The sequence below is a fragment of the Lotus japonicus genome, chromosome 2, assembly GCF_012489685.1.
Source record: "Lotus japonicus ecotype B-129 chromosome 2, LjGifu_v1.2".
Taxonomy (NCBI): Eukaryota; Viridiplantae; Streptophyta; class Magnoliopsida; order Fabales; family Fabaceae; genus Lotus; species Lotus japonicus.
Window position 1 is genome coordinate 73,787,851 of NC_080042.1, and position 22,636 is coordinate 73,810,486.

The window sequence follows — 22,636 nt, forward strand, 5'->3', positions numbered from 1 at the left end:
ACACACAAGAATATGCAACTTGGTTCCATTGCACACACTTGAGCAGGATTTTCAACTTGGTTCAGTCTTCTCTATTCTCTCCTTCTCAATTGTACTTGTGATTTGGGGATTTAGTTTTCTACTTCTCAGAATGGTAAAAACAAGAAATTTGAACAAAGCAAGTGGCCCTATTGCAAAAAAACAAAGAGGTGATCTTTCTCGTGCAGGAAAAAAACAAAGAGAATGTGCAACCTCAGAGGAAGATTCTCCAGAACAATTCGGGAAGAGGTTCCAATCTGATGAAAAAGTTAAGAGATACAAAGCTTTCTCAAAAAATAACTTTATTCCAGAGAGAAGAGTAGAACTCCAACCTGGACAATACGATGATTTCCAACATGAGTTACAGAGGAGGAACTGGTTAAAGCTTGCTTCACTGCCAAAGCACTTCAACCCAAAGGTTGTCAAGTACTTTTATGCTAATGCTTACACATTAGGAGAGGAGGGGCCAAGAGTGTCATTTGTCTTGGGAAGGAGAGTTCTTTATGACAGAGCAACAATCAGTGCTTATCTAGAGGATCATTTGGGTTTGGAAGAAGCAAAGCTGTGTGCCTACCAAAATTCAATAAGATCATCACCGCCTAGTTTCAATTACAAGGAGGTACTAGATACCTTATGCATACCAGGTACCCTTATGGAGGAGAGCAGAAATGTTGTTGAGAGGGCTGAAATGAAAGTGTTGACTGAGATTTGGATGACTTTTATGACATCCAACATCAACCCCACTTTACATACATCTAATATTAATCTGTACTATGCGAGCTTGCTCTATTGCATCATCCAAAAGAAAACAGTTGATATTGCAAAAATAATTTCAGATGATATTCATAGAATTGCAACATCCGAGAAGCCTATGCCTTTGTGCTTTCCATCGCTCATCACAGAGTTGTGCAGATTTCAGAGGGTGATTATCCCAGAATACCCTCAGCTGGATATTAGGCCTCCAATCAATGAGAAATTTATTCAGCGTCATTGTAAGAAAGAAGAAGCACTTCCACCACCCTCACCACTTCTTCCACCACCACCGGATACGCCACAATCATCTCCAGATAATCCAACCACTCAGCAACAGATTCAGTTGATCCTTGCACAACAGGATGCTATCCGGATAGAGCAGGTAGAACAGAGAGACTATTTGGAGCTTGTTTCTCGACAGCAGAGAGCCACATATAGGGCTACTACTTCCATGTATAGCCATATCAGACGTTTTTTTCAGCGTCAGGGACCTGATCTTTTTGTGTGGCCTACCGATGATCAGTTCTCGAGCTATGCTGAATGGCCTGGGGACAGGCCAAGTTCCAGGGAGGAGGAGAGAGTTGCTGGACATGGAGATGGAGATGGAGCTACTACTTCTGCAGCAGCTGACTTGCCTGCTGGTGACTACATGATTGATGATCAGGAGCAGGATGGAGCTGAGGATTGATGGCTACAGCCACTTATCCAAGTTCACTTTTATTTTATGTCATTTCAGCTTTCTAACTTTAGTACTTTACTTGGTTTTTAGTTTTATTTTGCTTTGAACTTGGTTTTACTTCGTGATATTTTGCTTTGTTCTTAACAGCTAGCACATGTTTGGATTTTGGGTTAGGAATTTGTTTTGCTCTCTGTTCTGAATTGCAAATGATTGGCTCTTGGGGCTATTGAAGGATCGCTTAGGTAAGCTATGGCAACCGTCGGGAGAGATGGAGGTAATTGATCTGGATTTTGACTTCTTTGTAGTCAGATTTGCCAATAGGGTCGACTATGCTCATGTCTTCACCGGCGGACCGTGGGTCATCATGGGGCACTACTTGGTGATCCAACAATGGAGACCGATGTTTATTCCTGCTAAAGGTGAACTGACCAGAGTCGCAGTTTGGTTCCGGGTTCCAGGCTTTCCTGTGGAATGCTATGATCAGGAGGTTCTTCAGGAAATTGGCAGGAACGTAGGCAGATTCGTCAAAGTGGATGACCACACCTGGAACACTATGGCCGACAAAGGACAACGAGGGGCTGCAACTGAGCGTGCACGTTTCGCAAGGATCTGTGTCGAAGTCGATCTCAGAAAGACTCTTGTTTCCAAGTTTGTCTTTGAGGATGAGGAGTTCAAGATTGAATATGAAGGCTTGAATATGATTTGCTTCGAATGTGGCAAATTTGGCCATAAAAAAGAGACATGTCCTCATCAGAAAGGGGATACCGGCGCTCAGAATGCTACTGAACAGAACAAGGAGGCCCAACCAACTACTCAAGGGGAAGACTTTGGCCCTTGGATGATAGTGAAGCGGCCGTCGAGAACCACCGCAAGGCGACCGCCACCAAAACCAGCTGGCGGCAAGGGAGGTGGCACTAGGTTTTCCGTTTTGGAAACTATGGACATTGACGGAAATCAAGGAATTTCCAATTTTACTTCTGGTAATCCCGAGAATTCCGGTCAGATTCAAATTCCCAAGTCAAATCAGCCGGCAAGGAATATTCCCTCTGCAGAAGTTGTTATGGACAAATCTGTGGGCCCCACTTCCTCAAGTAATTCAAAAAACTATAAGATTATGTCGGGTGGGCAGTCTACAAATTCCAGCACGAGTCTTGAGGAGACTAATGATGAGCCAATTATGGCTGCACCAACCGTTACGAATCCTGTGCCAACCCTAGCCCTACAGTCAAGCGTCAAGAATCCAGGGAAAGTCAATCCCAATCATGATGCGTACTTTGCTCCGGAAAGGGCTGACGTCACCAATCCTAGACCCACACCGCCGCCCCAGCAGAATAAAGTGGGTCCCGCTTCCTCCTTGTAGAAAACCAAGTCCAAAGCGCGTGACCCCAATCGCGCTGATGGTACCTCAATTTCTGGAAAACTTCCAGCAAAGTCAGCTTCTCTGATTCACTCCCTTGGAGAGAAAAATTATGAAGCTATTAGGGACCGGGATAGGAGCATGTCTCCTCGGAATCGTAGGAGCTCTTAGTAGTTCCAGTTCCACTCTCTCATATCATTTTTTAATGATTTACAACATCTTAAGCTGGAATATCAGGGGTGCTGCTTCTAAAGGGGTTCCTCTCCTACTTAAAGATCTTGTTTTTAGACATCATGTTTCTTGCATAGCTCTTTTTGAGCCTAGAGTTAGTGCCACCAAGCTTCCCATGATCATGAAGACAGTAGGTTTGGATGACTGCTTTGTGGTGGAAGCGGAGGGTTTTTCTGGTGGTATTTGGATCTTTTGGTCCAAGAGTTGGGGTTCAGTGGAAGTGTTGTATTCCCACCGTCAACTGGTCCACTTACGGATTAAACCTAATAATGGTCAACCACACTTTCTAGTCACCTTCGTGTATGGCAGTCCAAATGTCTCTCTTAGAGACTTTCTTTGGAGGGAATTGCGTCAACTTGCCTCGCACATAACGGAGCCTTGGGTTGTCATGGGCGATTTCAATACCTACCTTCATGCTTCTGATAAAGTGGGAGGTGGCCCTCCAAATATGTTATCCATGTCAAAATTCAGGAACTGTATAGAGGAATGCTCTCTCTCTGACCTTGGTTTCAAAGGCCCCCCTTTCACTTGGGAGGGTAGAGGAGTAAAAGAGAGGATCGATTGGACACTGGGGAATGACCAATGGCTTGCATATTTTCCGGAAGCTTCAGTCCTCCATCTTCCCAAACTTAAGTCTGATCATAAACCTATGCTTCTTCAGTTATGTGAGAATCAGGAAGATGTGGCTCTTCGCCCCTTCCGCTTTATGGCAGCGTGGCTAACCCATGAGGATTTCCCTCGCCTTGTTGAATCCTCTTGGAACAATCAGGAAGCTTGGATCCCTGCTTCTGATAAGTTCAGGGAAGAGGCTATCTCTTGGAATAGAAATATTTTTGGTGAGATTGGTCGAACCAAAAGGAAACTTATGAGAAGATTAGAGGGAATCAATAATAGGCTCCGTATGGCTCATGTCCCCTACCTTGTGAAGCTTCAAGATCGGCTTTGGAAAGAGTACCAGAAGGTGTTGTTCCAAGAAGAACTTCTTTGGAAGCAAAAATCTAGAGTTTCCTGGCTTAATCATGGAGATAAGAACACTCGATTCTTCCACACCGCCACAATGACGCGCCGCAAGCGTAACAAAATTGAAGCTTTATCCAATGACGAGGGAGTGGTGATTACCAATCCGCACACCCTCCGTTGCATGGCAGTGGAATTTTTCCGCCACCTTTACACGAGCTCAGGAGATACTGTAACATACCACATCAGAGATGCCTTCCCACAGCTTCCTGAAGATGAACTTCGAGACATCTCCAAACCGTTGCTGGCTGAGGAGATTAAACAAGCCGCTTTTAGCATGGGGGCTTTAAAGGCACCTGGACCAGATGGCCTCAACCCACTCTTCTTCCAATCACAATGGCATGTCATTGAGCAATCAGTGGTTAATTTTATTCATGAATGCGTTCAGAGACCAGAGAAAATAAAAGAGGTAAATGACACTCTTATTGTTTTAATTCCCAAAATAGATAACCCTCATCTCTTGTCTCAGTTCAGGCCAATTGGGCTCTGCAATGTAATTTACAAAATCTTGACTAAGTCGATTGCCAACCGCTTGAAAGGAGTCCTTGGTACTTTAGTATCACCGAACCAATGCAGTTTCATTCCAGGAAGATAGAGCTCTGATAACATCATTGTGGCACAGGAGGTGCTCCACTTTATGCGCTACCTGAAGCGTAAGAAAGGTTGGCTAGCTATAAAGGTTGACCTAGAGAAGGCTTATGATAGACTCGATTGGAACTTCTTAAGGGATACTCTTTTGGAGGTGGGCCTAGAGCAGCAGCTTTGTGATTTGATCCTTAATTGCGTCTCCTTGAGCTCCTTCCAAATCATGTTCAATGGCAGCAAAACTGATAGTTTTACTCCCACTAGAGGTATTCGCCAAGGGGATCCTCTATCACCATACTTGTTTGTCTTGTGCATGGAGCGTTTGGCCCATCATATCCAAAGGGAGGTAGATAATTCTAATTGGAAACCTATCTATCTCTCTAAACATGGTCCGCCTATTACACACCTCTTTTTTGCAGATGATCTTTTACTCTTTGGAGAAGCCTATCCTCCTCAGGTTAATATTATGATGAAGTGTCTTGATGAGTTTAGCAAGGCCTCCGGTCAGAAGGTTAGCAAAAACAAGTCTCATATGTTTATTTCCCCTAATGTGCACCGGGATGAGGCTCATTTCCTAAGCAGATTGGCAGGCATCCATCTTACATCAGATCTGGGAAAGTACCTTGGGGTCCCTCTCCTACATAAAGCTCCAACAAGAGCTACTTACAACTTCATCCTCGAGAAAGCTCAGAAGCGGTTATCGTCTTGGAAAGCCTCTACGCTAAGCCTAGCAGGGAGAGTGACTTTGGCGAAATCGGTTGTGGCATCCTTACCGTCATATTGCATGCAAACCATGTTGATTCCGAAATCCGTTTGTGAGAAGTTGGACCAACTTCAAAGGAACTTTGTGTGGGGCTCTGAGAATGGGAAAAGAAAGGTTAGTCAAGTTAGCTGGGAAGTAATCTGCAGTCCCAAGAAGCAAGGCGGCCTTGGTTTTAGGAGAACTTCTGATTTCAATGAAGCTCTCCTCATGAAGGCGGGTTGGGAACTAATCCATAACCCCAATTCGTTATGGGTGAGGGTCCTCCGTGGAAAATATGGCTGCGGAACTAATGTGGTTCCAGAGGTGAATAAGAACAATCGGGAGTCGCTTATCTGGAGAGGCATCCGCTCTACTTGGCATCGGGTGATATCGGGCTGTAGCTGGAATGTCAGGGATGGCACATCTGCTCGCTTCTGGAAGGACCCTTGGATAATGTCAGGTCATGTTCTGCAGAACTTGGCAACAAACCCAATTCCCCATCACGATATGGATCTCCCTATGGCAGATTTCTATGACTTAGACAGAGGTTGGGAGTTAGATCACTTTCAGCATATATTACCTCGTGCAATAGTTGAGGAGATCACCACTTTCCACTCAGTGCAACCAGACGGTGGTAGAGATGAAGTTATGTGGTCCGGGACACCATCTGGAGAATTCTCTACTAAGTCTGCCTACGACCTAATTTGTAATGATCACTCTCATCGTCAAGAAGAGAGCATTTGGAAGCTTATCTGGAGTATCAAAGGACCTCAACGGGTTCGAGTATTTCTCTGGAAGCTGTGTAATCGTGGGGTTTTGACGAATGCTATTCGAGTTAGAAGGCACATGGGAGCCTGCGACCTTTGCCCTATGTGCCAAGCCGCGACGGAAGACTATTCTCACATTTTTCGAGATTGTGTTGCGGTACGCTCGTTCTGGACATCAGCCATGGCAGGGAGATCTTCAATCGCCTTCTTCGATGCAGATTGGCCTACATGGGTAGCTGCCAATATCAGTGGTCAGTTCCAAGGTCGAATGGGGGTCGAGTGGCCTCGCTTCTTTGCGTCGACTTTGTCTGCCATTTGGAGGATGAGAAATGACTTGGTCTTTAATCATCACCCTCACAGTACTGCTCGCATTTGGTACTTCATGCGAGCTCTTGGCATGGAGGAAAGTACATCTTCTTCTGTTCAGGCCCCCTCTCTATCGACTCTCCAAGGGCAGCATCAAGGAATTTTTGATTGCAGTCCAACGCGAAATACCTTGTCTGGTTGGATCAAACCGGATGCTGGGTGGCGCAAAATTAACGTAGATGGTGCCATGAGCTACGATCGCCAAGCTAGTTGTGGTGGGGTTATCCGTGATGAGATGGGGCGCTGGTTAAGGGGTTTTAGTTGGAACTTTGGAACCTTTTCTTCAGCTAATGTTTGCCTCACGGAACTGATGGCGGTGAAAGCAGCGGTAGAGGCAGCCATGAGCTTAGATTTATCACGTGTGATAGTTGAATCTGATTCCTTGGATGTTATTAACCTTCTTCATGAGCCAGTCTCTACTTCTCATCGTTATGGACATGTTGTCTCGTCTATCCTGCATCTACAGCGAGAGCACGAGTCTCTTGTCTTCCAATATACTCCGCGGGAATGCAATTCAGTTGCAGATTTCATTGCGAAAGTTGGGCTCAGCCTCCACTACGGGCAACACTGGTTCGAACACCCTTTTGGGGAGTGTCATTCCCTCATCTTGCGGGATGCTCCTATGAGTAGCTCTATTGCTACCTCTGCTTAGCTCTTTTGCTGGGGTCTAGCCCCCTCTTTGTAACCAAAAAAAAAATTAATTGGAATTGAATATATTAGTCTTCGTTTACAAGCATAAATAAGTAGTTTTATAGCTATGATCTATGTATGATATGATGTTTTAGTTTACTCTTCATTTCATTATACTACCATGCACCCTTTCCACATCTAAGATTCTAGATCAAATATGTGAAACAATAAAAAATAAATTAGTTGATACATCATGTTCCTAGAATTCAGGGGCGGAGGGAAGATTTCAACAAAGGGGCCAAGACTAGACATATTTGACAAGAGAAGCAATTTTTTTGTTTTGTTACAAGAGGTAAATTAACAAAAGAAAACGATTAACTAACTACATCCAAAAACAGCGACGCATAAACAAAAGAAGGTGACCTACTCCAAACTTGCAAACGAGAACCAAGCTTGCAAGCTTCCCGGGCTAAAGTATCCGCCGTATTATTCATATTCCGCGTAATATGAGCTAACTTGATGCTCTAAAAAGTCTGCATAAGCTCAAGAACCTGGCTGATATCCTACCTATTCCAATACCCTCTGAGATCACACCCTGGTTGAAAAGCTTCAACAATTTGTAGACAATCTGACTTGCAATCCACAACTCTGAAACCCTGCTCCATGACTTTACTGCCAAGTAATGATCATAAATCATCCATGGCGCTCCTGTCATAGTCATCTCTCTGACATCCTGTACGTCAAACTGAACTAGGAAGTACCTGTGATGTAAATCACGTACCTCCGCTCCTCCTGATGGATTCCATAACATTCTGAGGCGATCACACAAGGCTTTGTAACCAATATGTTTACCAAGAAGCTTCACGACCAAACAATCCTTCCATGGTTTGCAAATTTCAGCATAGGCACTTTTGTCTGTGAAGTCAAACATAGGAAAAAAGCTACTCCCATCAATGAGATCATCTTTCTTCATGATACCAGCATCCACCAATCAAGTTGCACACTTGCTTTCTCTTCTCAAGTGTCTCCTTCCCGATTACTTTTTCTTTGAAGGTTGATCGTCGTGTGGCCTCTGGTGGTTTTCCGGCAGGTTGACCACCATCGTCGTTCGCATGCTCTGTACCCATGTTCATAACCCTAGATTAGATTGTACTATCTTTATGTTACACAAGTCTAAGTACCAAGAGAAGCAATATAAAGAAAAGAGAGAATAATTGTGATAAACTTCATTAGAAATAAATATGTGTTTTGGTTGCAAGAGAAAATAAACGAACAAATATAAATATATAATAAGCAAAAGACTATAATGCCTTCAAAAATCAAGTTTTCATCGCCTCCTACTCGTTTAGCATCACAACACACAGTTAAAACTTGATAGGCAAGAATTTTCTTTCGAATTTAGTTGCAGGAATCTTGATGAATTTTAAACCTACACTTAAAATTAAAATATTAAACATGAAATTTATAATATTCACACTATTTTTATGTAAGTTAAAATTAAATACTTACTAAATCAACAATTTTTGGGATATGCTTAAATAAACAATTTAATATTTTTATAAAATTAACTCCATTATAAAATTTGGTTTTCACTACACTATTGCTAGTGTGGTTTTAATATAAAAAAAATACTTTAACTTTTTGGTTAACCAATTATGTTTAATAATATCTAATTTCACATAAGCTTTCCTCTTGTAACAAAAATAAAATATCTAATTTCACATGAATGAAAAAATAGTATCATATGTATAAAGTATATAAATTGAAAAAAAAAGTTTATAATTTCTAAATATTAAAAAAATTGATGCTAGCTATTTGATAAACACATATAAGGGTTTTTCCCCTTACATGTAACGGAGCGGCAGAGGAGGAAGATGAGCACCGCCGCCAAGAAAACTGGGCCGCCGAAGCACCAGAACAAGGTTGCTTGGAAACCCAACGCCGGCCGCAAGATCAACGAAACTGTGAGTAAACCTCTCTTCTTCTTCTTCTTCATCTGCTTCTTCTTGTTGTTGTGAAATTCATCATTGAATGTTGTATTTTCATGCACGCAGGAAGTTGGAGGAAGGTTCAGACCTCTCTCTGAGATCACCGGTGTGTGCCCTCGTTGCAGGGATCAGATTGATTGGAAACGCCGCTATGGAAAGTACAAGCCTCTAGCTGAACCTGCCAAATGGTATCTCCATTTTCTCTATTTTATTTTTTGTTATATATGAATGAGAAAGATGTGTTTTTTTCATTTTACATTGGGTTTATTGATTATTTAGTTAATTGGGTATTGCCCATTTTGTTTGTTGCAGTCAGAGATGTACCAAGCGTGCTGTTCGTCAAGCTTATCATAACTTGTGTTCTGGTTAGTATCAATATCACACTTAATTTATTTGATTTTTCACTTTCTTTTGTTTTTGTTTGGGGGGTTAGTAAGTGGGTAGTATTTTCCTGATTACTGTAATGTGTAAAAATAATGGATTTTTGAGATGTGGAGATTGAAAGAAAAGAAGGGTATGGGTTCAATTAGCTGGGACTAGGTATGGAACTCATGCTGTTAGGATGTGCCCACTTGCCCATGATGGTGAAATTAGTGAAAATATCATAATGAAAATGCTTTTGGTTTTGTGTTATTACTGATTGGATTTTATGTTAGTGTAGGCTGTGCCAAGGAGCATCGTGTATGTGCAAAATGTTGTTGCAGCGTTGCCCGTATAGTTGGAAGGTTGTCTTTAATCTTTAACATTTGATTTGAGGATTCAGTGTCTGTTCGTAACTTTCGTTTTGTGCAAAATGGGCATTGGTCAGAATTCCCTGACCTACTCAACAAAGAAAAAGATGACTATGTATTGATATGAAATTTTGTTTCTTATAGGGACTCTGAGGAAGTTGAGGCCGAGCAAAAGATGCTTGAGGAGGTTTCTTTTTGTGCCCCCCCCCCCCCCCATTTTTCCCTTTCTTGTACCTTCTAATTAGACTTGTTCTATGCAAAGCATAAACTTGTAATAATAATGGTGTTTTATTCCAGGCCATTAAGAACGCTCGGGAGAGAGAAAGGAGATCCCTATTGCGAGCTGTAAGATACTAAAACCTAGGCCTTTCATTTGTTTTACAGCATATCCTACCTCTTATCCACACATAGTCACTCTAATCATTTTGCCCCTGAATGCATTTAATATTCAACATGAATATAGATTTGTAAACTCTAAGGATATTATTTCTCTTGAAAATCATGTCACTGAATCTTTGTTAAACAATGCCTAAAGTTGTAACACCTGTTGTTGCTGCATATCTAATTCTCAAATTCTAATATTTGCTGCATATACATGTAATCCATAATTTATTTAGGAGTTTAAATCAATGTTCTGTAGATAAGCCAGATGCTATATACATCATGGTGTAAGGCATGATTCGTTTCCTATCTTATCTTGGGCTTAGACTAATATGGACAAGGCATTACCTTTAATATGTATACCTTGTTTTGCTTAATATCATGTTCCGCAAACATGCATATTGCTGATTATGCTTCTTTCTACTTTTGCTATCAGATGAACAAAGACAAACCTAAGAGTTCTAAAGATACCCCAACAGATACTAAAGATATGAAAGTTGGACAATTATTTCCAAATGCATCCCTGGATGATTATGCCAGACAGAAGAATAGAGTTAACGAGGATCTTGATGATGGTGAAATTCATGATAGTAAACATGATGATTGTGACGGTGAAGTCTGTGATGATGAAGATGATAACAGCAGCGAGAATAAAGATTCTGATGAGGATAATGAAGACAATGAGGCCGATGTTCCTGATCAAATGAATGCCAAATAATTCAGCATATTTGAGTATGTCAGTTTTATCCAGAAATTACAGTGGGGATACTAATCAATTTGCAGTTTGTTTTTAGTGTATTTGCTAGACTCTGGATGAGAAATATTTCTTGTTCAATACAAATTTTGGATGAGTTGTATCATTATTTATCAATGAAAAAAGCACCGAAACCGGATATCTTGTGTGTATAGTGAGTAATGGAGTTTGTGCAATATGTTCCCGTTCGGCTACGGGTGGTTTTTATTTGAGGGTATTTTAGTTTTGAAGTATAATCTTTATTCTTTAATATTGACTTTTAACCCCCCTCAAACCCCACTTCATTCCTCACCTGTTCTGCTGGGCATAACAGGATGGTTGAGCTTTTGTAGTATTATTGGTTTAAGTTTTTTTATAAGCGTATTATTGGTTCATAAGAGTTTCTGCCCTCAGCCTTGTAGAAACTTAGCATGTGTTTAGTATATGTTGTTTAGGGTTTCATTGGGGTGGAGATGATGAGCAAAAACACTTCAGAATTTGGAAACTTTGCAGGAGTATATGGCTAAGTAGCGGCGGTTTTGGTGGGTCTCAGATTCATTGGTGGGTCTCAGGCTCATTTTGGCTCGACCAACCAAAATCGAACTTGGTTCGTCGTTGACCGTGATCAAGGTTGGTTTTGTCGGGCCCGGGCTATGTTGGGTGGCGGGTGGTTTCAACCATCACCAAATAGAGATGATAAAAAACAAAGGAACAGAGGACAAGATAAAAAAAAAAGAGAAGTATTGAAAAAATTCAAAGAGGAATTTCTTGAAAAAATACAAAACATAAGATAAAAAAGGCTTGCTCTCAATCACCACCACGAGAGATGAAAAGCTCTCATCTTGCAGGGTTTCTTGATCGAAGATGAGGAGCTACCTACCGTCCCAAACCTCTGGTTGAAGATGATGAGCAACCAAGAGGTGGGGATAGGGAACCCCAGGCCATGCATGGTGGAAAACTTAACATCATTTCCTTTTGATGGTGGTGATGACGCTCTCTTAGCCGTTCGATGTTCGCTTCCATGAGCAAGATAGGCTTGAGAGGAGGAGAAAGGGGCTCCTGTGCAGTTTGATAGTTGTTGTCGCTTAGGGTCCTAGATGAGGCAAGGAAGAAATCAGAGCAGTGGAAGGAAGAGTGGGTGTGGTCTTTAAGAGGAAGGAGAAGAATGACAATGGATTGGTGGTGGGAGGCGTGAGCTTGAGAGGGAGAGAAGAAAATTTTCACCATCTAACCATTGATTTAATTTTTTCGTTTATTTCTTTAATTATTAAAAACACAAATCAATGGTGAAATGACAAAACTCAATATGATCAAGTTTTTCTTACAATTGAGATGATCTGATTTTGTCCAATGAAGTTACAGGACCTCTCACGTTTATTATTGAAAAATATGAAATTCTGATGAGTTAGAAATAGGAATTGGAAGTTACCAACCTTAATCGTGATAAATGTCTACTTCCATTTCATCCTTTAATATCATACTGCCCTGAAGAGTTACGAACGTACTCTTCATTTATCAGATATATGTTACTACTCTAAACCTACTTTTGAAAGGGAAAAAAAGGTGAAGAAATCTAGAAAAGCAGTGATGAGCTGAGGCAAATCTCAAATCACTACACATTTTAAGGAGAAAAAGATATATGCCGTGGCTTCCATCTAGGGGTGGGGAAATAATCCATGAGACCATATCCATCCAGCCATCCATGACAAAACAAAATTCATCCAATTGTACACTATCCATAACAATGATGGAAAAGAATACACCTATTCAAAGCAATTTAGCTATCGCAAAGAATGAAAATAATTTTCTACGAGGAAAAATTCCATATCTGTGTATCCAACGATCATTTCCTGAACAATCAGTTAGTATAGCTGTTTGTTTAAAGGTTATCCTTTAAATCAAGACTGATATGTCCACTCCAGAAGCAAATCAATGCTCAAGGTGTAGGATTATCCAACTCGTCAACCCAGCCGATAAAAGAAACTCAATTACCAGGTAGATTGGGAGCAAATCTTCTCTAATCAATTGAAATAATACCAGTTTGCAGACCAGCTGTCTCATCATCTTTTGCACACAAACGCTCTGAGAGAAGAAACATTTAAGTATCATTAGAATAAGCTAAAAATATTTACATAAAGAAAAAGGTATTATTATTCAGGAAGATTCAGTGTGCCAATTCGTTTGATAGCCAAAAACACGAAACAAACCAAATAAGAAGTCTAGGCTAGGAGATTAAATAAATGAGAAATAAACTAAATAGGCAATAGGCAATGTATAAACATTTTATTAGAACCACAATCTTACCATCAGAGTTACTCATTGACAACAATTAAGAATTAGGATGGTGGCAAGATAAGAACCACGGAATAACTAAGTCAATCATTATTAGAACTAGATTTGAATTAAAATTTATTTCAATAGTTGAATACACCAGACCGGAATAAGAGAGCAAGATTATAAAGACAAACAGAGAATTTGATCAGAGAGCAAGAGTTCTTACTCAGATATTCATAAGCCAATATCATTGAAGTACCCCATGCAGACATGCTGAAAAATCTTGGACCTAATCCTCTATATACACCTTTCCAACCATCTTCTTTGATTAAGTCTTTAACAACTTGTTTTACAGAGCTTCTCTGTTCATGTCCCATCACCTGTGCAAGCCATGGAGTCAGAAAAATTTAGTAGCCAGTGACAGGCTGATTAAATATAATTGGAGGTGAAAACTTAGTATCACATTGTACTAGTTAGTGGTTACCACAAGTTGCACAGTTTAGGTATCTTCGATCAATGTTACAGTGTTAAGGCAATCAATTGGGGGACTATCAAACTTACAATTCAAGCTAAGTAGATCAACAACAACAACAATCAAAAGCTAGGTAGATCAAAAGAAGAAAAACACTGGCAATTCTTAAATGTCTAGTAAATTTACCCAACACTAGTTACCAAACATTAATACAGTGATGAGCACAAAAAAACACTGAACTTAAGCATCCGTAAGAAACATTGCCAACAAGGTTATTAATACCTGTAACCTTGTCTTGATAGTATCCAATGGGGTTGTGATGCAGGATGCAGTAGCACCAGCAATAATCCCTCCAGCAGCCTGAACAAAAATAATCTTCGGCAGACTAGGAGTGTCTTTCTCATTTTTGTCACCATCTCCCAAGAACCTACCAAAGCAACCAGTGATAATTGTCTTTAATGTCAGATAGTTCGTCTAATAATGCAGACATAAACTATTAGTATGTGTGTAGCATACTAAAAATTCATTTTTGTGTCAATCATATAATCTACCATACTAAAAAAGCTTGAGAAAAACCTAAACTGTCGGCAAATTGGTTTTTCCTTTTGTCGTCACAACGAAATTCCAAGTTTCCTTACTTCAACTTAGGCACGCTAACACATATTTCAAGTTGCATAATCAAATCCTATTAAGTTGAACAATCCATTACATTATCTGGGCAGGGAAATATTAGACTTAAAGGATCTTTATCGGATATTTTTCAGTTTTTACCATGCTCTTGGAATAAAATAAAGAAAAAATATACATATCTTTAACTTGGACGGAAGCTGCGAGCTAACTTTGAAATATGTGCATTTATTCATACACATTAATTGAAGACCTAATTGATTAATGGAGTACAAAAATATATGGGCTCTGTCAACACACTCATACAGCTAATGGCATAGTAAATGGTTCTGGTTAAACTTTGAAAGGAAAATATGTCAGGTTGAATAGAATAATACATGGACATCTACTTGCTTTTCTAACATTTGAAGATTAAAACATCATTTTCATCCTCGGAAGATATGAGGCCGGTCACTTTAGTTCTTAAAAGATGGAAATCACAAGAAGAGTCCATGAATGATAAATGTGTCTGTCAATTCAGTCCTTGCATCAAGTACCGTGGGGATTCACTGGAACTACACATTCAAGGACTTATTTGACAAAAACAATATTATAAGGACCTTCATTATACTTTCCATCATTCAAGGGCTAATATGAAAATTTTGTATCTTCTAGGGACGAATTTGGCTATTTACTCTAAAGGAAACTTAATAAAAAAATGACTGAGCATTAGAACTCAAGAACAAGCATTACCATGTCTCACCTCCATAACAAGCGCTGACTTGAGCCATAACTCGCCCACCATACAGCGGTAGATGGCGAATAAGTCATAACAGATAGACCAAAGCCTCTATATAATCCCCTGATGCCATCAGACCTTAACACCTTACGAGCAACATCCAAACCCCCACTATACTGGGCATGGCCTGAGTATCCTTGCACCATCAACTTTTGGCTAATCTGAAAATCATTCAATGTAAAGGCAATTAGCATATAAGAATTTGTGAAATTATACCACTTAGGTAAGGAAGAAGAAAAAAGAGAGAATACAAACTCAACATGAGATTGAATTGATATATGATGTGATACAAAATACAAAACACTATTCTAATGCTAGAATTCTAATCCTATGGTTGTTTGGATTAGCTAACTTTGGGGTCAAATAATCCTTTTCTTTTTTGCGGCTTCTTGAGAGAGCTTTTCAGGGGAAAAATTATTTCCCCAAAGTGAAAGTTTCTAAACATGCATTAATAACGAAACACATCATGAAATACAAACCATATGGAAGCCAATCCTAAAAAATATCCCATATACTCTAAAGTATTCTACGATTTAATAATGGTATTGCAAGCTATGTTTTAGATAATCTAACTAGGGTTTCTTTATATTTTGAACAACATAATAAATTCTCAGCTACAAAAGAAATGAGCACAAATGGACAGCATAAAGGATATCCTCAACTCATCACAACCAAACAAAACCAACAAGAAAAACAAAAAGTGTAAATATTTTGATAAGAATAATTTTCTTGATTTATCTGAGCACGTCATGAACACCTTTTATACCCGCATGAGTGGATCACCATAAGACAACATAAACCAATAATACAAATTGCTAGTTGTTAAAACTTGTAAAATGCACCAATAGAATACACCATAAGTAAGTCTCAAATTATGTTTAACTTCAAAGTTAAACATCTAATTTAACTTTCAAGTTCATAAGCAAAAATAAGTACAATCAACACTTCAAAAGAAAAAATCAAATTGAATTGCAACTGATATGTGAAAAACATCAGTAAATATATTTTCAAGTTTCAATGTTAGGCATAGTTAAAAACAAACTTAAAAGATTGTTGTCCAGATTGCACCATCTATATGTATAAGTATCATATACAACCATCAGTGATCCCATAAGGATATATTAGATTCCAAAAGCATATAAAATACAGGCATTCCTGCTCAGCAGCTTAAGTTAAATGACTTAGATTATCATACCACATCAATTGGAACAAACACGGCTTGTGACATAAGCGATGATGTCATTCCCGCAAATCCATTTGCTATGGCAGCCTGGGCCGTTTCAGATAGTTTAAACGGCTCGATCATCTTGAAGGAAGCAGCCTTTGTTGTCTCTAAGGCAGTGAGGAATATGATTCTGGCAGGAATTGCACCAGTGATGACCGTTCCAAACCCTTTATACAAACCAGGTATACCATCCGTTCTAAGCAATCCTTTCACAACAGAAAGTGCACTTCTCTCCATAGTTTCCTTTGAGGCAACCTGCAGCCTAGTCTTCACAACAGAGATAGGGTAGAGCGCCACAGTGACACCCGTAAACAGTCCAGCTCCCACGACATAGAACTTCGTTTTATCTAGCCTGCAACACGAGTGAACTCAATTAGGACATAGAGCTTCAAGACCCTAAAACATGTTAATAACAAACCGATACAATTTTCAATCTTCAGAGCAAGCAACCTTAACAAATATATATTCTAAACGAGTAAAAATCAACAATCTCGAATAGTTATCGCTACATTTCCACTATATGTAAATTAATAAGGACAAAGAGCTTCAAGATCCTAAGCTAATAACAAACCAATGCAAACCATAGAACAAGCAACCTTGAAACTTGAACAAAAATATACTCTAATTGAGTAAAAATCAACAATCTTAGCTACATTTCGCAATGATCGAGCAAATTTCCAGCCGTTATTAACACTTACTACAACATTTCCAGAAAAGTCAGTTAATGTGTATGCTATTGCTTCTTCTTTATCTAAATTTTTCTTCCCTTCCTTTGAATTTGATTTCAGTTCATATAGGGTATGCAAAAAAAAAAAAAAAACTTTATCTAACAGTGCACTAGTTAAGCTACAGCAACATTAACCTATAAAATGGTTACATAGTATGAACAACAATAGTGTCGAACAAACACGAAGAAACAAGTTTGATTAAGAAAAGGGAAAAAGGAGCAGAAAACCTAAATCAGAAATTAAGAACAGTGAGGAAGGAATTTGTGAAATCGGAGGAGAATGAGAGAGAGAGCAAGCATAGTATAGCATATACCGGTCCCAGTTAATCTCGGTAGAACCCATTGGAGTGTTGAGATTCAGCAGAAAATGGAAGAGTACATAGATCGCTGCTGATTTCGAATATCGGAAAGAAGAGAGACTATAAGAACAAGAAGAAGACTAGCTTAGAATCGAGGAGAAGGGATATAACTTTGCCTCAGCTCAGCTCTATATCATTAGCTTGTTGTATATTAAGGTATGATAATATTAGGTCTTATAATAAGGTTTTATCAAATTTAATATTATTGAGTTTTTTTTTTTTTTTACATTTGGAAAACTATACATAACAAAACATATTGACAATACAATGGGATCACATTAAAAGGAGGAGGAAGTTGTCTCTCGGGGCAATCCAAGGTGCATACAGTGTGACCTTTGAATTTAGCAAATGACTTTCATATTTAACGAGTGATTCATTCATATGGCCAGTAGCATTCTCGCCCTCTAAGCGGTCTATTTGCTAGTGAGCCATTTATCACTTTGTAATGATCTGTGTATGCTTGAGTTGTTTTAGTTTAAGGCTTAAGCCTCAAAGAACATTAGGGTTAGCGTTATATTTTTCTTGCTATTAAAGGAAAAGATTCTTTATAATTAAAACATGTTCACTTTATATACTTAAAAAGGCTGAGTTAAAACCCTAATTTTTGGGGTGATTCTGACTTATCTTTCTCTTATGTTTAGATAACGTGAACACAATTAATATTTAATGAAGTATTAAGTAACGATAAATAATATATAAATCAAATATTTCAGCAAAAATTGTGTTCAAATAAAAATGCGATTATTTTTTAGGGTTTAGGGTTTGTTGATTCTCTAATTCAGAAACTCACACACAGATTCACAATCCTCAAGGCAATCAATCTTGATAATCAAGATTAGGATTAGTGCATGAGAAGGAAGCTAATTGCATATCACATGAATTAACTATGTCTGAGAGAGAATGAAATTTTATTAGCATTGATCGCACAATCACAGTGCGTATTACAACATTTATAGCTAATCATTAGCTAAGGACTAAAACCAGCTCAGTTCACAAACTAAAGGACTAAACTCTAAACCTTATAAAACCATAAGGACTAAATTCTGAATTATACAATATTACAACATTCCCTCCTAATTCAGAATTTCAGTTGCAGACATAATGTTCAATCCTTTACACAGTGTATTGAACCTCTCAACCCTCAAAGGTTTAGTAAACAAATCTGCAAGTTGTTTTTCAGTTGGGCAATGAACCAACTCCAAAGCTCCTTTAGTAACCTGATCCCTTAGGAAATTAAACCTAGTTTCAATATGCTTGCTTCTTCCATGTGCCACAGGATGCTTAGCCAAGTCTATAGCTGACTTATTATCTATCATCAGCTTCATCACATTAGAACTTCTCAGACCTATCTCTTCCATTATCATGCTTAACCATAGAGCCTGACAAGCACTAAATGAAGCTGCTACATATTCAGCTTCACAAGAGGAAAGAGCCACAATCGGCTGCTTCTTAGAACACCAAGACACTGGTGCATCACCACATAAGAACACATATCCAGTAGTGCTCTTCCTATCATCCTTGTCTCCACTCCAATCTGAATCTACATAGCCAGTCACTTCACATTTCACATTGTAAGCCTTCTTAGGAAATAAAACTCCATGGTCAAGGGTTCCCTTGATATACCTAAGTATCCTTTTCGCTGCCAGGAAATGAGTCTCTTTGGGATCTTCCATAAACTTGCTTATTAAACCAACCCCATAATTGATTTCAGGTCTGCTACAACAAAGGTATCTCAATGAACCCACTATCTGCTTAAACAATGTTCCATCTACAGGCTTTCCTTGATTAGTCTTTGTCAATATCACATTGCAATCCACTGGAGTAGTCACTGAATTACACTCAGCTAAACTGAATCTTTTCAATACATCCACTGCATACTTTCTCTGACACATGAAAATCCCTCTCTCAGTTCTGAGAAACTCAATTCCCAGAAAATACGAAAGTTCACCCATGTCACTCATCTCAAACTCAGCTCGCATATTACTCTTGAATTTTGCTATCTCATTCTCATCACTTCCTGTGACCAAAAGATCATCTACATACAAACACACAATTAGCAGTCCAACCTTCTTAGACTTCTGAACATACACTCCATGCTCAGATGTACATTTCAGAAATCCCAGTTTGCTAAGGAATGAGTCAATCCTCTTGTTCCAAGCCCGAGGGGCTTGCTTGAGACCATAAAGTGCTTTATGTAGCCTAAACACTTTATCTTCATTCTCTGAAATTTCAAACCCTGGTGGCTGTTTAACATAGACCTCTTCATCAAGAGGACCATTGAGAAATGCTGATTTCACATCAAGTTGATGTAACTTCCAGTCTTTCAAACTAGCAGTAGCTACAATTCACAGTCTCCATTCTAGCCACTGGTGCAAAAACATCTGTATAGTCAAGACCTTCCTTCTGTTGAAATCCCCTAGCTACAAGCCTAGCCTTGTATCTTGACACTGAACCATCTGGTTTCAACTTTGTCTTGAAGATCCATTTAACTGAGATTGGACTCTTCCCCTCTGGTAGATCAACTAAGCTCCAGGTCTTGTTCCTTTCAATAGAACTGAGTTCTTCCTTCATTGCATTAACCCAGTTCTCATGTTTGAAAGCTTGTTCCAAACTCACTGGCTCAGCTTCCACGAACAGTGATAGATGTACCAACTCACCTTCATTTGTGACTTCACTATCAGGAAAAAGAACATAATCACTGAGTCTTGTGGAAGATTGTCTAACCCTCTGACTTCTTTGGTTCTCAGTAGCTGCTAGAGGTACCAATACTTGTGGTACTACTTCAGTATGACCCTCATTTCCTATTTCAACATTCAACTCAGGAAAGTCATAGCTGATTCTGGAACTAGAAGTTTTTGATTTATCTTCATTCCATTCCCAAGTAGCTGATTCATCAACTACTACATCCCTGCTGACTACTATTTTATTAGTCATAGGATCCAACAACCTATAAGCTCCAGTAGAATGATATCCTACCAACAAAAGCTTCTCACTCTTGTCATCAAGCTTTTTTCTCCTTTGATCAGGTAAATGTCTATAACATACTGAGCCAAATACCCTTAAGTGCCTCACTCTAGGCTTGATTCCAGTCCAAGCTTCTAAAGGTGTTAAAGACTTTAACTTCCTGGTGGGACACCTATTCAGTATATAGGTGGCAGTGGAAACTGCTTCTCCCCATAGCTTGACTGGTAAACCCTTGCTCTTCAACATACTCCTGACCATATTAGCAATGGTTCTATTTCTCCTCTCAGCCACACCATTGTGCTGAGGAGTGTATGGTGCTGTGATCTCATGATAGATGCCAGCTTCCTCACAAAACTGCTTCATATCCTTGGACACATATTCACCACCACCATCAGTTCTCAATACCTTGATCTTCTTCTCACTTTGTCTTTCTACCAGGGCCTTGAATTTCCTGAACACAGCAAACACCTCTAACTTTTTCTCCAACAAATAAGTTCACATCATCCTTGTGTGGTCATCAATGAAGGAAACAAAGTATTTATTCCCTCCTGATGATGTAACCTCAAAAGGCCCACACACATCAGAGAAAACCACATCCAAAGCTACCTTGGACTCCACTGGCTTGTTGTTTGCAAAGGAATTTCTTGGTTGCTTGCTCAACAGGCAATCTTCACAAACTTGCCCTGAACCCTTAATCAGAGGTAGACCTTTCACCATATCTTCATGATGAAGTTGATGAAGCCCTTTAAAGTGCAAGTGGCCATATCTCAGATGCCACAGTTTATCAACCTCTTCAATCTTTGCAGACAAACATTGTACTCCACTAGTATCAAGATCAACTCTGAAAGTTTTATTTCTAGACAATACTGATTGCAAAATCAGGTTATGCTTAGGATCATACACTAGTAGCTTCTTTCCCTTAGTCTTCCAAGAATACCCTTTTTCTAATAGCTGCCCTAGACTTATCAAATTGTGCTTCACACTAGGGACATACAAGACTTCTGGAATGTAGGCTTTTCTACCATTCTTTTTCTTCACCAGTATTTTACCAACACCATCAGTAGTGATGATGCTATTATCTGCAAACCTCACACTGCTTTTCCTCTCCTCATCAAGATCCACAAACCACTCTTTGTGGCCAGACATGTGAGAGGAGCACCCTGAGTCTAAGTACCAGGTATTCTCGCTAAGCTTATGAGAACTCACAGCAGAATGACTAACTTCACAACTAGGATTTCTAAGCAATTTACCAGAACAAGAATTAACAGGGTCATCAGGGACTACAAACAGTACCTGTTCCTCATCAGAATCGTCATCATCATGAGCAGAATATGCATGATCTTCACCATCCTGCTTGTTGCCCTTCTTCTTGTTCTTGCACTCAAAGGCATAGTGGCCATACTTCTTACAAGCATAGCACTGAACACTTTGTTTCTTTCCTTTGTCTTTCTTCCATTTGTCTTTATCATACCCTTTCTCCTTAGAATCCACCTTCTTCTTGAAGTCACCATCATCCTCATTGTTAGCGGATTTTCCAGCACCCTTGTTCTTCCAATTCTTCTCCTTGGAAGTCTTAGAGTTGCTACCCCTTTTCTTCTTACTAGTACTGCCTCTAACATACAATGCCTGCTCAGTTTCTCTCTCAGAATCTCGCAGGTTTAACCTCATTTCATGAGCCTCTAATGAACCTTGAAGCTCTTCCACCTTCACAGTCTCAAGATCCTTAGACTCCTCTATAGTAGTGACTATATGATCAAATCTTGTAGTCAAAGATCGAAGAACCTTTTATACAAGCATTTGATCATTCATGGTCTCTCCATTCGTCTTCATTTGGTTTGTCAAGGTCTGAAGCCGAGTAAAGAACTTAGAAATCGTCTCTGATTTCTCCATCTTCAGAGCTTCATACTGTCTTTTGAGGGTCTGCAACTTGACCTTCTTCAATTTTGCCACACCAGCGTAACTCTTGTTCAGAATATCCCACGCCTCCTTCGACGTTTTCGCCGCTGCAATCTTCTCAAAATTGGCAGGGTTAACACACTGATGGATAATGAACAGAGCCCGCATATCCTTCTTCTTCAACTCCTTATGAGCAGCACTTTGCTCCGCCGCGTGTTCCGCCGGTAGAGCATCATACCCAGAAGTTACCAACTCCAGAACATCTTGGAACCCGAAGATTACAAGCATCTGGGTATTCCAACGTTCCCAATCAGTCTTGCCGTCAAGAACCGGCAA

General features: G+C 39.5%; 3 protein-coding genes across 3 annotated transcripts; 2 read left to right on the plus strand and 1 right to left on the minus strand.

Moving 5' to 3' along the window:
- Positions 1-1,718: 1,718 nt before the first annotated feature.
- LOC130737018 (uncharacterized) lies at positions 1,719-7,167 on the plus strand. The gene is made up of 3 exons (XM_057588789.1): positions 1,719-2,806; positions 3,045-4,464; positions 4,678-7,167. Exons 1-3 carry the CDS (start codon positions 1,719-1,721, stop codon positions 7,165-7,167), a joined length of 4,998 nt encoding a protein of 1,665 aa, XP_057444772.1.
- A 1,783-nt stretch (positions 7,168-8,950) lies between these two features.
- LOC130739464 (uncharacterized) lies at positions 8,951-11,151 on the plus strand. The gene is made up of 7 exons (XM_057591755.1): positions 8,951-9,109; positions 9,200-9,321; positions 9,446-9,498; positions 9,795-9,858; positions 10,009-10,051; positions 10,162-10,209; positions 10,682-11,151. Exons 1-7 carry the CDS (start codon positions 9,020-9,022, stop codon positions 10,961-10,963), a joined length of 702 nt encoding a protein of 233 aa, XP_057447738.1. The 5' UTR covers positions 8,951-9,019; the 3' UTR covers positions 10,964-11,151.
- A 1,134-nt stretch (positions 11,152-12,285) lies between these two features.
- Positions 12,286-17,590, minus strand: LOC130739465 (uncharacterized). The gene is made up of 6 exons (XM_057591756.1): positions 17,396-17,590; positions 16,325-16,706; positions 15,094-15,290; positions 14,007-14,151; positions 13,479-13,632; positions 12,286-13,060 (listed from the first exon to the last, which is right to left on the minus strand). The coding sequence occupies exons 1-6, from the start codon at positions 17,422-17,424 to the stop codon at positions 12,996-12,998; spliced, it is 972 nt and encodes a 323-aa protein (XP_057447739.1). The 5' UTR covers positions 17,425-17,590; the 3' UTR covers positions 12,286-12,995.
- Positions 17,591-22,636: the final 5,046 nt, after the last annotated feature.

Bases quoted from the DNA above. Each gene is read 5' to 3' on its own strand.
- LOC130737018 (XM_057588789.1), top strand. From the start codon at position 1,719: ATGGAGGTAATTGATCTGGATTTTGACTTCTTTGTAGTCAGATTTGCC. The intron at 2,807-3,044 runs GTAGAAAACCAA...CTGGAATATCAG, and splicing joins GTGGGTCCCGCTTCCTCCTT to GGGTGCTGCTTCTAAAGGGG. The intron at 4,465-4,677 runs GTAAATGACACT...ATTGTGGCACAG, and splicing joins GACCAGAGAAAATAAAAGAG to GAGGTGCTCCACTTTATGCG.
- LOC130739464 (XM_057591755.1), top strand. From the start codon at position 9,020: ATGAGCACCGCCGCCAAGAAAACTGGGCCGCCGAAGCACCAGAACAAG. The intron at 9,499-9,794 runs GTTAGTATCAAT...ATGTTAGTGTAG, and splicing joins TTATCATAACTTGTGTTCTG to GCTGTGCCAAGGAGCATCGT. The intron at 10,052-10,161 runs GTTTCTTTTTGT...GTTTTATTCCAG, and splicing joins AGCAAAAGATGCTTGAGGAG to GCCATTAAGAACGCTCGGGA.
- LOC130739465 (XM_057591756.1), bottom strand. From the start codon at position 17,424: ATGGGTTCTACCGAGATTAACTGGGACCG. The intron at 14,152-15,093 runs GTGAGACATGGT...TTGCTTTGGTAG, and splicing joins AGTCAGCGCTTGTTATGGAG to GTTCTTGGGAGATGGTGACA. The intron at 13,061-13,478 runs GTAAGAACTCTT...TTCTTCTCTCAG, and splicing joins ATTGGCTTATGAATATCTGA to AGCGTTTGTGTGCAAAAGAT.